The 13,799-nt window shown below is 46.1% G+C and overlaps 1 protein-coding gene across 50 annotated transcripts in view; it reads left to right on the top strand.

The window, feature by feature from the left end:
* The window catches only part of SORBS1 (sorbin and SH3 domain containing 1), a 227,514-nt gene extending 215,184 nt beyond the window's left edge, over nt 1-12,330 (top strand). For 24 of the 50 annotated variants that reach the window (XM_044240197.1, XM_044240193.1, XM_044240198.1 and 21 more), the window contains 3 exons: nt 2,794-2,852; nt 5,791-5,903; nt 8,974-12,330. In XM_044240197.1, the coding sequence (XP_044096132.1) occupies nt 2,794-2,852; nt 5,791-5,903; nt 8,974-9,041 (240 nt within the window). In that variant the 3' untranslated portion in view covers nt 9,042-12,330. Of the gene's footprint in view, nt 1-2,011; nt 2,072-2,661; nt 2,853-5,790; nt 5,904-8,973 lie in introns of all 50 variants that reach the window. The other 26 variants (XM_044240147.1, XM_044240168.1, XM_044240162.1 and 23 more) reach the window with 2 other exon arrangements.
* Nucleotides 12,331-13,799: the final 1,469 nt, after the last annotated feature.

Genomic DNA, 13,799 nt, shown 5'->3' with positions numbered 1-13,799 from the left:
ATGACATGGGGTGTGATATAACCGATGAATCATGACCTCTACCTCTGAAACTAATAATACACTCTATGTTAATTAGTTGAATTTAAATAAAACTAAAATAAAAATATTAAAATGTAGTCTCAGGATGTACCCCAGGTGTGTCCACTCAGACTCTGCCTGTTAACAGGGCTCCAAGCTGATAGCAGCACACACAAAGGGTTGAGAAGCTGTCCCCCCCACAGCATCCCATCGAGTGATAGCACAGTGGCTGGGATGGGCTGCTGCCTTCCTCTCCGGGCAGCCCTTCTACTGGACAGCTCGAACTTCTAGAGTTTTCCCTCCTGTTAAAATCCTCCTGTCAGAGTACATTTCCTTCTTCCGCCCCGCTAAAGCCCGCATAGCAAGGGCTTAGAAATACTGTTACTTTAGCGATGACCTGAGATCAAGGAAGGGATTACACAGAAGCCTTGATCCAGAGGCTGGATGGGTGGTGATTGAGGCCACACAAGGTCACCTGGCAAAGACGAGCAGGTCCTGAGATGTTAGAGAAGGACCCTGAAAAGGCCTCTGGCAGGTTTGGCTCCTCCTTTACTCCTGCCAGAGTCCAGGGTTTAAAGGATTGGCGTCTTGAAGAAGTTCAGAGAACTTGAAGAGGTTTCCCAAAAGGATGGGAATACAGAAGTGATGTCTGGGGTGGCATTCGGTCCTGTGAGACATGCTAAAGGATGAGGCCATTTACAGCGGAATTAAACATGAGGGGATGGTGTAGTGCACACGAGGGCCAGCCCAGCAGCTTGACCTCTTGCTAGCTGTACGGCACTGGGGCATGCCCCAAACTCCCCCTCCCCCAGCATCAGCTTCCTGGGTTTTAAAATCAAACAGAATGATAAACCCTGTTCTGCTGATCTCCAGGGATTCTGTGGGACTCATGGAAAATAATACCCGTGAGCACTCTTAATGACGTGAGAAATGGTCTAAGGATGAAAGATCCAGTGGGACAGTAGATGGATCCAGAAGACAGATCTACCACTGACTTGCTGTGTGACCTCAGGGGAGGCCCTGGGCCTCTCTGTGAATCTATATAGAAGATCTGAGTGTCCTCCTAGAATACCCCAAGTTACCAGAGCTTGTTGCTATTGGTACACGTTACCTAGAGGGTTTTTCCAAGAAGCATGGCTCTTCAAATACCTATTTAGGGAGATTTCTTAGAGCTTGGAATTGAATCCTTTCTCAGGGAGATGATTCCAGACACTCTTCCTGGCCTATCCTGTGGGAGACCCACTTTAAAAATGGGTCTGCCTGGCCATAATCGCACCTGCGTTTCCATGTCAGCAGGTGGTAGCTGAGCCGGTGGGTGAAGAGTGATGGTTTCATTTCTGCAGCTGTGTCAGGACACCCAGTCCTATTTCTGGAAGCAAGCTCTGCCCTGTGAGATATCTGAACTCCTACCTGGCTGGAGGGTGTCCTGTGCAGACTTCTCCAGGGCAACAGTCTTGCCTGATACTTCAGATATCACCAAGGAGTTTATCAGAAGCATTTCTGATTGTTTTCATAAGTACGCAGATGTGGCATACCTGTTAGTTTTATGAGCCTGCGTTGCCAGCGGAGGCTTCCAGTCAGCAAGATAACTGAAACTGGCTTGGGTGCAGCGGCCCCTCCGCAGATGCTTGCCAGTTGAGAGCAAAAGGACCAGTGTGTGTGTCTGTGGAGGCTCATCACTGTTCCCTAAGGCAGCCCTTCTGTGTCTCTCTCCTGCCGGTCTGGGGACCCTGTGTTCATGCTCAGCTCACTGTGCTCATATTCCTAACCTCCCATTCCAGTTCCTGGATGCTTGCTTCTAATTCCGTACATTGCATTTTCTCCTGTGCGCCCACCGTGTTGTCATGGAAACTCGATGGCCGTAGGCCATGAGTCTCCTGCGTCATCGAGTGTGATGGTGTGGTACGTGTATTTGCTCACACTTTTATTTTGAATCCGTTCCAATGTGACATCTGCTAAAATGTCTCCCTTATAATTTGCTTGGTGATCACAGCCTTCTCATCATTCATTGAGAGCAGGACCTGATCTCACAGAATCTGAAAAGAGCTATGTGGTAAGATGCCTGTTGAATAAGACCGTAGCTTTCCTAAAGAGAATCCTTACTGACTTCTAGAGTCTCAGCTGGAGTCATGCCTGGCTAACTCACAGAGCCATTATTTGCGAGAGTTATATGGCTCTTGTCCCAGAGGGAAATGTTAGGCCCACCCCTTCCCTCTCAGAGAGCAGAGGAATTTAGAGACAATATCTGTACTCTGCCTACATGTGGGATGAAAGTAACGGTTAGTGCATGATCGGGGAATCCATACTTGCATTTCTATCCTGAAGTTATTCCATTTGTGACAGTTGCTCACTAATTATAGGCTTTTATGCTGCTGCCTTTTTTTTAATATTCATACTAAATTCCAAATTCTTCTGTATCTTACCTGTTTTTTCCATGCTTTACACCTGGATCCCTCCTGCACTCCACTACTGGAATATCTATTTTTTTTAACCTGGATCTTCAACTCTGTTGTTTCCCTGGACTTATGTGCTTCGTCTGGAATGTTACATCTCTTCCTCTCTCTTTTTTTTTTTTTTGTTTTTTGTTTTTTGTCCCCATGTTGACTGTTTATGGGGGTTTCTGGATATCGGGGCCACTCACAGGAAGCAGTTTGCAATGAGATCATAAACATTGCCGAAAAATCTGTTCATTACTGCAGCACTGTCTCTCATCCCCTTGACTTTCATCACAAGGTATCCCCTTCTGACAATAAATCATCTTTAATCATTTCTCAGCAACCTCAAGCCCAGCAGCGAAGAGTCACCCCAGATAGGAGTCAAACCTCACAAGATTTGTAAGTACGCCTAAACTTCCTTTCTCATGTTTTTAGTAGACTGTTGGCTTTAAAGAATGGGTCACTGACCAAGTATGGGGCAGCTATCTGGGGGAATGAACGAGTCACCCCAAGCTTTTCTGAGGATTTCTAGTTGAGGCCATGTTTCCCATCAGCCAACACGAAACAGGTGCTGGGCTAGTAACTAAAGGAGGTCACATACTGCTGAAAGATAGAGACCAGGAAAGAATGAACTGCCATCCAGGGGCAAATGAGGGCAATGGTGACTGACTTCAGTCCTAGTATTGTGGGAATATAGAGGAAAGAGTTATTCGTTCTGCCTAAAGGAATAGAGTTGATCTACTCATTAAAAAAAAAAAAAATCATGGAGTATCTCCTGTGCTGTAAGCATATAAGGGTCAACTCCATTCCCAGAAGAAGAGAGATTTGGAATGAGCATTGAAAGACACATTGAAGGAGCCCCTGGCTGGCTCAGTCAGTAGAGCATGCAACTTAATTTCAGGGTCGTGAGTTCAAGCCCCATGTGGATGTAGAGCTTACAGAAAGAAAGAGAAAGGGGTGGGGGAGGAAAGAAAAGAAGACAAACTGGATTTGAGAGCTGGAACAGGGAGGTTAAAGGTTTTCCCAGATGAGGAAACCATACATGCAAAGACCCAGGGTAGGTGGTGTATTTGGGGAACTCGGAGAAGGGCCGTATGGGGAAAGGACTCAACAGAACAGCACCCTAAGCATCATGAGGCCCATCCAAAATTAGAGCTGATTGGGGAACCCAAGCAGTGACGTTGTGGGACCTTGGCCCACCTGTCTCTGCTATGTGGGAGTGAGGATAGAGAAGCAGGTATCCAGCGTCAGCTCCCAGAGCTGAGGTTAGCAAGGCAGCCGTCATGGAAGTAGAAGGGGAAGATGAGGCGTTCTGAGGAGTCCAAGTTGGATGGACACAGCAGGCAAGTATGGAAACATCAAAAATGTATTCACTTTCCAACTGAAAGCTACCTGCAACTCTTCATGCCTCGTTGCAGACCTTCTTTCTGGTAGACAGAGGCATCTACTGATTATCAATACACTTGGATAAATGTATAAAATTAAATGGTCCCTTTGTTTTAGCAGAGGAAAAAGAACCTCTCCTTCCCGGGGACTGGCTCCTCTTCCTCGTTTCTAGTCTCATTTGTTCACTCACTGGAATTCGCTGGCATCTACTGGAAATGGTAGCTGGTTGGCTCATTTGCAGAGTTTTGCCCAGTACTGTTGTGTTTCAGAATAGTAAATACACAGAATCGTGAAGATACTTCTTAAGGAATAAATGAAAACAAACTTTTCCATGTCAGATTTCATCACAAGTAGGGCCAGCATCCTCCAGTGAGCTGTTGTCAGGACAGACAGAACAACACAGACCAGATTGCCTTAAGCCAACTAACAAGTGAATAAAAATCTTACTCCCAGACATCACTGGGATAGAAAGAAAGCATAAAGCTTTCAAGAATTTTGGGAAAGGGACATCACATTTAAAAACGATTAACAAGGGGCACCTGGCTGGCTCAGTCAGAAGAGAGTTCAGCTCTTGATCTCGGGGCCAAGGGTATAGAGATTACTAAAATGAATAAATAAAAACTTTTAGGGGCACCTGGTGGCCTGGACAGTTAAGTGTCTGGCATGATCCCAGGGTCCTGGGATCCAGCCCCGCATCAGACCTCCTGCTCAGCAGGAAGCCTGCTTCTCCCTCTCCCATTCCCCCTGCTTGTGTTTGTTCCCTCTCTCATTATCTCTCTCTGTCAAGTAAATTTTTAAAAAAATCTTAAAAACTTTAAAAAAGGGGCACCTGGGTGGCTCGTGGGTTAAAGCTTCTGCCTTGGGCTCAGGTCGTGATCTCGGGGCCCTGGACTCGAGCCCCACATCAGGCTCTCTGCTCAGCGGGGAGCCTGCTTCCTCCTCTCTCTCTGCCTGCTTGTGATCTCTGTCTATCAAATAAATAAAATCTTAAAAAAAAAAAACTTAAAAAAAATAAAAACAATGAAATATGTATTAGCATATTAAGAAACTCAAGGTAAGCAATTAGAATGTACTTTTTATATCTTTATATCAATACACCTATATATATACATATATATGTATATATAGAGAAAAAATTTTTTTATGCTCTCCAATGTTTATAACCAGAATATTGTGTCTATCTCTGGACCTAAGTTACTTCTTCTTCTCTCTCTTTTTTTTAAACTTCTGATTGTCCCTGATAATCTACATGCATTCTCCTATGTTAAGAAAAAGAAAAAACTTTGGTTAACTTTAAAGAGGGGGCATCTGTGGTGAGTGGGTGGCTCAGTGGGTTAAACCCTCTGCTTTTGGCTCAGGTCATGATCCCAGCCTGCATCTAGCTCTCTGCCCACCCCGCTGCCTGCCTCTCTGCCTATTTGTGATCTCTGTCCAGTAAATAAATAAAATCATATTAAAAAAAAAAATAGAGGGGGAATCTATTGGACACCTGAGTGGCTCAGTGGGTTAAGCCTCTGCCTTTGGCTCAAGTCATGGTCTCAGGGTCCTGGGATCAAGCCTCTGCTCAGCAGGAAGCCTGCTTCCTCCCCCACCCCCACCCACCTTTCTGCCTGCTTGTGATCTCTGTCAAATAAATAAAATCTTAAAAAAAAAAAAAAAGTGGCAGGATCTAAACAAAATGTTTAGCTCTGGTAACTAAAGGAAACTCAATAAAAGGACTTGTCATAATCTTACTCATCAGAGGCTCCCCATCCCTAGCAATCTTCATTTCCTTATTCTATGCTGAGTGGATCTCCCCAAAGTCTACCCTGCCAGGGAAGTAGCCAGTAAAATACTTCCATCCCCACTGATGAGTATGAAACACTACCCATGTGTTGGTTTAACTGAATTGGGCTTTAAAAATTCATTATTTGATCCTGTCAATGTTTGAATTAATGTCTCTCATTTTTAGGTTTAGCTACCAAGCATTGTATAGCTATATACCCCAGAATGATGATGAATTGGAACTCCGAGATGGAGATATTGTTGATGTCATGGAAAAATGTGATGATGGATGGTTCGTTGGTAAGTGATCTCCTCGTGCTTTCCTTACTAGCTGTGTATTGAGGGAGTAACTAGGAGTGACAAGCAGTCCTCGCTGCACAGAAAACAGAGCCTTCTCTGATCAGGGTCTGCTGTTGGGCGTACTGGGTCACCTACGTTATGCTTGCTCTGAAGACCATGTGGGTGACAGTCATGGTACCAGACCCAAAATCCAAGCATGCCAATGCAGCTGCACAGGAGGGCAGTTGTCAGATTACTGGAGTTCTGTTTGTATTTCTGTTGCGCATTTTATCTGTTCTACATTTGAAATTTTTATTTATTTTATACTCTTAGGAAACAACACAAGAGAATTTGAGCGTAGGTCTCAACCGTGAAATTCAAGCGTATGTGTAGACATTCCAAAGACCTTATTTACTTATTTCCAGGCTTCCCATAACTTTAATCAAAGCAACCTGCTTAATTAAAACAAAAGATTCACCATTAGAGAACAGGAGAAAGATCAATATTTTTTGAGATTTTACTACAAAGCAGTTACTTGCTCAATATACTTTGTTATTGAAGTTCTCGATAAATAGCCTGGGACACAAGAATTATCTTCAGTTCACAGACTCAAAAACTGAAGCCCAAAGTGGTGACATAAGTATCCCGGGTCACCCAGGTAGCCCGTCGTGGGTCCAATACTCAGATTCAGGAGTATCTGTCCCCAGGTTTCTGTTCTCTCTCCTCAGGCACAGATATGCTCTTGGGAGCCACTGACTCACTTTTTGCCTCTGTTTTCCCCTTGTACAATGGCTTTACCTTTATCTACTTTCTAAGACCAGTTCCTTCCTGATCTCTCTGGAAAATCCTTGTTAACGTGTAGTCCTCTCAGGGCTGGGGTAGTGAGAATGGCAAGGCCACAGCAGACATGGGAAGCCAGAAAGATTTGCCTGGGACTCACCGGCCTCTTAGAAAGCTGCCCCATCCTCCCCAGACTCCCAGAAGCCTGTGGCCGCTCAGCATCCTCAAACTGCTCCAGTCAGAAGGAAGTCAGGTCTGCGAAGTCGGCAACACTCCAGTGGAGTGTTGTCAAGCCGTGAATGGAATTTAAAATTTTCTGGAAGCCACCTTGGAAGAAGTAAAATGAAACCCAGGAAACTAATTGTAGGGATATAGTTTATTAACACCATTGGATTCAAAATATTGTCATTTGAATGCGGAATCGGTATAAAAAAATTGTTAGTATGAAAAGAAGAATGTGGGGCGCCTGGGTGGCTCAGTGGGTTAAAGCCTCTGCCTTCAGCTCAGGTCATGATCCCAGGGTCCTGGGATCGAGCCCCACATCGGGCTCTCTGCTCAGTGGGGAGCCTGCTTCCCTCTCTCTCTCTCTGCCTGCCTCTCTGCCTACTTGCGATCTCTGTCAGTCAAATAAACAAAATCTTTTAAAAAAGAAAGAAAGAAAAGAAAAAAGAAAAGGAGAATGTAAACGGTCTTCCTCAGCCTTGGAATTCTGATGTGTATTTTGCAGATTGGGCGTAGCTGTTCAGACTGGGCAGGTTTCCAGTGCCCGGTCGCCGCCCGTGCCAGACGTAGGAGAGCACAGCTCTGGTGTAGATTCACTGTTAAACCCCTCCAGGACTATTTACTTTTTTTTAAAAGACTTTATTTATTTATTTGACAGAGATCACAAGTAGGCAAAGAGGCAGGCAGAGAAAGGAGGAAGCAGGCTCCCCGCTGAGCAGAGAGCCCAATGCGGGGGCTCAATCCCGGGACCCTGCGATCATGACCTGGGCCGAAGGCAGAGGCTTTAACCCACTGAGCCACCCAGGCGCCCCCTATTTACATTTTTTATGAGAACATGGGGTGGGGTGAGGAGGATGCCTCAATCCCTCAAATACTTCAGAATGGAGCCTAGTGCTCAGAGGAGAATCAAGTAACCCAGCAGAGCTCATTCTTCCTGTCCATAAGGGAAGGTGCGAATCAGCTATAGGAGCACATCTCTGGCCCTTATCATCTCAGTTCTCTGCAGCCTCCTCGGGGGTCCTCCCTCAGGGGTCAACCAGTTCTTTCAGATATCTTTAGGTTGACACTTTCTTTTAGCTTTGGGCAACAGCTCCAGCCTGCTGGTAGCAGTTGCTTGGAATGCTGTGGTCCCTGGGGTCGTGGAGCTGTATCCACGCCAACTGGAAAAAGGATGCAATTGTCCCAATTGTGCTGTTGGCCAGTGAGTGCGGACCAGGGACATGGCCTGGATCTGCCACCACCCCCACCCCCAGCTTTAGAGAGTCAGTCCCAAGGGAAGGAGCCAGGTTAGGGATCCGGCAGTTCGGGATGTGGAACAGTGCAGGAAGGCATTGTACCCCCATAGCTCAGTGTTCCTGCCTCAGCAGGAGCCTTGGCGAGGTGGGCAGTAGAGGCAGGTATCAGTCCAGGGCTCAGGCATGGGCTTCTGAGAGGAATTTCCTTTTGATGTGTGCCCCTATCCAGGAGACTTTCAGAAATCCTACAGTTTAGAAGTTCTAAATCCCTGGTATCTTGTGTTGAAAAATAGGTTCATCTTTTTCCAAAAAGGAGAAGTATTGGAAAGAGCAGTGGGCTGGAAGTCAGGCGTCCTGGGTTCCGAGCCTGCTTCTGATGCTTGCTAAACTGTGGGACTTAAGCTCTCTGGGCTTCCCATTCCTCATCTGGAAAGGGGGCTGGGGGTAGTCCCAAGAGTGCCTGCCTGGCTTACCACCCAGCCTTGTTTTGCCGCGTAAAAGAGATAAGACAGGGAAAAGTGCTTTGGAAACCACATGCTGTCCTTCACGCTGCAAAGTTATCAAAGGGCTCTGTCCAGGGCTGCCTGCTTGGCTCAGTCCGTCAAGCGTCAGACTCTTGGTTTCCTCAGGTCATGGTCTCAGGGTTGTGAGATCGAGCCCCAAGTTAGGCCCCATGCTTGATGGGGAGTCTGCTTGGAATTCTCTCTCCCTCTGCCCCTCCCCCCTCTCATGTGTGTGCACTCTCGCTCTCTCAAATAAATTAATTTAAAAAACAACAACAACAACAGAGGGCTCTCTCTGAACTCATGGGTGAGCTTTCTTATTTTGCTTATGTTCTGTTTGTTTTTCTATAGGTACTTCAAGAAGGACAAGGCAATTTGGTACTTTTCCAGGCAACTATGTAAAGCCTTTGTATCTATAAGAAGATTGAAAACCGGAGATTATTTTTTCTTGGAGGATGAAGCATAACTCATGAACTGGTCTCTTTATTTAAATGTTGAGTCGGTAGGAAAACTAATGCAGTGGATAAAGTAAGAAGCAAAAGAGAGGGACAGAGAAGTGTTGTGTCTAAAGCCCGAGTCTGTCTATGCTGACAGCATATCAGGCAAGCCGGACTGAGGAAAAAGGAATGAGGCAAGTCTGTATTTACTTAGCTGCTTCTGGGAGCCACTCCAAGCCTTCCCCGCCTCTCCCCTTCTTGGGTAATCTGACCTGTAACACAGTCCAGGATCAGTGAGGTCAGAAATGCCTCTTGCTGCCCTGGCCTTGACCAGCTCTGGCTCGACGTGGCCATTTAGCCAGAAGCAGCCCTCGGGACACCAGGCAGATCCCTAGCCATTCTCCAAAGGCTCCGTACCCCAGCCACCCCAGAGCCCACTGGTTTCCCAACGTTGCTGGAAATCTGCTTAGGCAGCCGAGGCCTCCCCTGGACAGTGGTGGAGGCTACCAGGCTCTCCAAGACCATGTGCCTCGTTCCCGGGGAACATGGGGCAATGGAGGGAGCGTAGAGGTGCCCTGTGCACTGAGCCTGCACGCACCATGGCCCTCGACGCCCCTGGTGTTCAGACTGAAAAGCACATGAGGTTTGCTGGTGGAAGTGGGGTGCCCAGGTCAGGTAGTTAAAGTTGTGTTTCCAAGTGATGACGTTAGGAAGTTCTGTAGCTATCAAGGTCGCTTGCGACGTGACCCTTTCCCATATCACTGACTTTTGTAAATGGTCACCTTTGGCACAATTTCATTTACCAGAATGCCAGTGCTAACCTTTCTTTTCTGGATTGTTTTTGGTCAGGGCATTTTGAGGTGGCTAGGCCTGTTCTCTCAGAGAACCAGGGATGGCATTCAGTGAATCGTTGAACAGACACCATCGCACGCTGGACGCTGGTGCCACCAAGGAGCAGGACATGCCCCACGCCCTAGACTCACTTTGTCCTCATTTGTACTCCCTGAAGCAGGTTCAGGAACCGCCCATGAGGTAGTCACCTAGTATCCTCACCCTGTGAGGCTTCTCTTCAGAGCAGAAAGCACAGAGGCTGTGGCCCTATGTGTGAGGCCCTATGTGTGAGATAGTGATTCTGCCGCTCCCGGGAGGTCTGTCCTCTGTGGGGCCATGTGGGAGGAAGGAGGCCCCTATAACACCCGGGTGCTCGGTCACAACTCCATCCATCTTAAGGATGTTGGTCAGCCTCCCTGTTAGGTCCCTTGAAGAAATAGGGACTGGCCCACCTGCCTGTCGGGTACTCACAGGTGACGAGAGAGGCAGACACACAAAACTACTGGGTCAAGAGAGACCGTGATATGTGCTGAGAAGGGTATGAGAGAGAGGAGGAGGTTATCCATCCCTGGAGAGACTCTAGAAAGCATTGTCGTGTTTCTCTCTCCATGAGCCCACTCTTGAACAACTAGGCTGCTGAAAGAACCTTTGTCTGAGGGTAGTTTATGGCCAGAAATTCTTGGAACTGTTTCCAGAGCCTTCAGACTCTCATCCTCCCCACAAATACACATCCAAGGTCACAAATAAGAACAGCATTTCTAGGTAGGTGGACTGTGTACAGAAATCCTGGCTCTCTGCATATAGCTCAGAATTGCCCCCCAACCATTGTCCCAGAGTTTGGAGTCCTTACAAGGAGGCAGAGTCTGTCTTCAGTGCCTCTGCCTCACCTTCTGTCTCTGCCACTCACCTGCCACCCATCAGTTCTGCACCCCTGTGCCCCCATCAGACAGCCTCATTCTCTCCCTGTCCTCCTTTTAAGTCCCCGTCTCAGGAAAGAAAATGCTGCTGACTCCTTCACACTAGAGTGTAAATGACTGAAAAGAGGAATGTGTTAACTTCTTCCTGGAGACATTTGTTTTTAACTAGGACAGAGAAGAGCCTTAACCCCAAGGGATGAGGCTTTGGAACTAATGGTGGGGGTAGGGGTGCCGGTGGTGGGGGAGGAGCTTCCTGGGTAGAAGGAGCCTCTCTGAGTCTTTGAATCAGACTCCCTGCTTTGGAAGGTCCACTTCCCCCAGGGGTGCTGTCTGACTCTCTCTGAGGGAATACAGTGCAAGTGCATATGCACGTGCGTTTTGCACGACAGCATTTCACTCATTTTTGGAATGTAACTCCTATATTGGCTAACGTGTTTCCTGGTCTGTCATAGATGCAAACCATTAATAATAATCTTAATCTAATAGTTCTGTTTTTTTTTTTTGAGGGGTGCTTCTTGATTCAGTAGGTAATTTTGAACACCTCTTTAAATACAGCTAGAAAATAAAACCAATTTGTAAAGCCACATTCGCGTATGATGCCAGCCTCACGCATTTGTAGATCTCCAGAAACCCAGGTATGCCTCACCGATTTGCCAGTCTTTAACAAAATCATGTCAAAATTTGCATTAAACTTCAGCTTCCTATGTATGATGAAACAAGGAACCAAGGTTTCCAATTGCTCTTTTGTCCTCAGACATTTAGTAATATAAAATACTTATTTTTGTGCGAGATATTTATACAGGTTTATTAATAGCAAGCGCAACTAACTGGCACCATGCCTTGCAACACATTTTGATATATTCGCCATGCTTCTGGGTAAAGGCAAGCCCCAACTACTTATCTTTTGCAGTCTCTCTCGGATCAGTAAAAAAAAAAAATCATATGCGTAAGAAGTAGGACTGTAAATATGTATATTTAACTTTGTATAGCCCATGTACCTACTTTGTATAGAAAAATAATTTTAAAAATTTGAACTGAAGGGGGGTAAAATAAGGAAGTCATGAAGTTTTTTGCATTTTTATTTAAATGAAGGAATTCCAAATAATTCACCTACAGATTTTTAGCACAAAAATAGCCATTGTAAAGTGTTAAAATTTCAAATAATCATTCTTTCTGGGAGAGAAGGTAATTGTTATCTCAGTTATAGGTTTTTTTTGTTTTTTTTATTTTGTTTTTGATTTATTTTTTGCAGTCCTATTTATCTATAGTAGGTATAAGTTCTTTTGCTAGAATAGGTCACTACAGAGAAGATTATATTCTGAGAGAAAAATAACTGACATTATACATAACCAATTAATTTAAAGTGTTGCCATTTTAATCACACACGGAGAGCATGTACTATGCCGAAACAGATTGTTCTCTTCATTTATTTTTCTTTATTGCCGTGGATCGATTTGATAAATGGGTGTGTTGAGATACTACATTTGCTGTACGTATTATTTAATAAACTTTATTCAGAATTGCGTGGCATATGTTTGTTCTTACCATTCATTGTTTCTTTCCTTCCTTCGCCAAATTTCTCAAGGGAGGCTTATATTCACGGCTTCAACATCACATCCTCTGTTTTTCCCTTCTTAATCACATACCATCTGGCTTTGCTCCTGGAAGACTGCACTTCTTACCTTACTCCTTTCTCAATAAGCTAACTCTGTGACCTTCTCTGAATTGGCCACTGTTGACCATCCCACCGTGCTTTCCATTCTGATTACAAAATAATGTGTCTTTAAGAGCAAAAGTAAAACCTTATAGGGGCGCCTGGGTGGCTCAGCTCAGGTCATGATCTCAGTCCTGGGATCAAGCCCCACATGGGGCTCTCTGCTCAGCGGAGAGCCTGCTTCCTCCTCTCTCTCTCTCTGCCTGCCTCTCTGCCTACTTGTGATCTCTGTCTGTCAGATAGATAGATAGATAGATAAATAATCTTTTTTTTAAAAAAAGGTAAAACCTTATAAAATGTGTGCAGCGGGTCTTGATTTGCTCCGCAAGACATGGGTATGGAAATGATATGGCATTTGGTTTTTCTAAATGGAGTTAAATCGACTATGAGCCTTCTCTTGCTTTGGTGGGCGAAAATGCAGCCTGTCCCCTCGCAAACCAAGTGTGTGAAGACGGCGGCATAGGCATCCAGCATCCCCTGGCATCCCGTGGCTAGAACCGCTCCCATCTCTTTGGGGCGGGGGCTGCTGTGCACAAAACCAAACCTCCCCCTTCCCATGGTTCTGTCCTTCTCCACCTCTGTCAGCTAAGCACTGCCACCTCTTGGGGGTGACTCTGTGGCATCCCTCTTCGTGGGCTTAGACATCTAACAGGGGAGAAGCGCTGTCGTCCAGGGGTCTGACAGCCTCAGGACTGAGCCTGGGGCCACAGGCACTACTTCCAGGCCGCTCATCCCTTCCAGCAAATCCATCAGCTGTACTTCCAGGGGACGTTTAGAACCCAAGCTTGTCAAGCCGTTGGCACTAGAGTCCAAGCCATTTTCTCTCTGGGTCCTTGTAGTCACTTTCTAACTCGCCTTCCTGCTTCTGCCCTTGCTGCCTCTACTCTGGTCTTAAGAGCAACCAGAATGATCATTTTAAAGTCTATCCAAAACCCTCTAGGGGCTTCTCACATCACTGAGGGGTACCATGGCCTCAGGTCCATTGGTACACAGTCCCACCCCCTCCCTTACCTCTGGCTTCAATTCTTCTTCTTCCTTATGGGCTCAGGCTCATCAAGCACCCTTCAAGTTCAGGATCTTCCATCTGTCTTCTGTGCCTGGAAGACCCTTGCTGCTGGAGCTGCATGGCTTTCTTCCTCCCTCTCTTTACATCTTTATGTTGCCTTCTCAACAAGGCTTTCTCTGACCACTTTGTGTATAGGAGGACCCTACTGTTTCCACCCAGCATCCTCTCCCCCTTTTCTTCCTCTGTGCTTCATAACTCATCAGCATCTGATC

Source organism: Neovison vison, chromosome 2 (assembly GCF_020171115.1).
Source record: "Neovison vison isolate M4711 chromosome 2, ASM_NN_V1, whole genome shotgun sequence".
In the NCBI taxonomy this organism is placed as follows: domain Eukaryota; kingdom Metazoa; phylum Chordata; class Mammalia; order Carnivora; family Mustelidae; genus Neogale; species Neogale vison.
The sequence above is the reverse complement of the archived record's forward strand: the minus strand, read 5'-3'. Positions and strand labels throughout refer to the sequence as shown.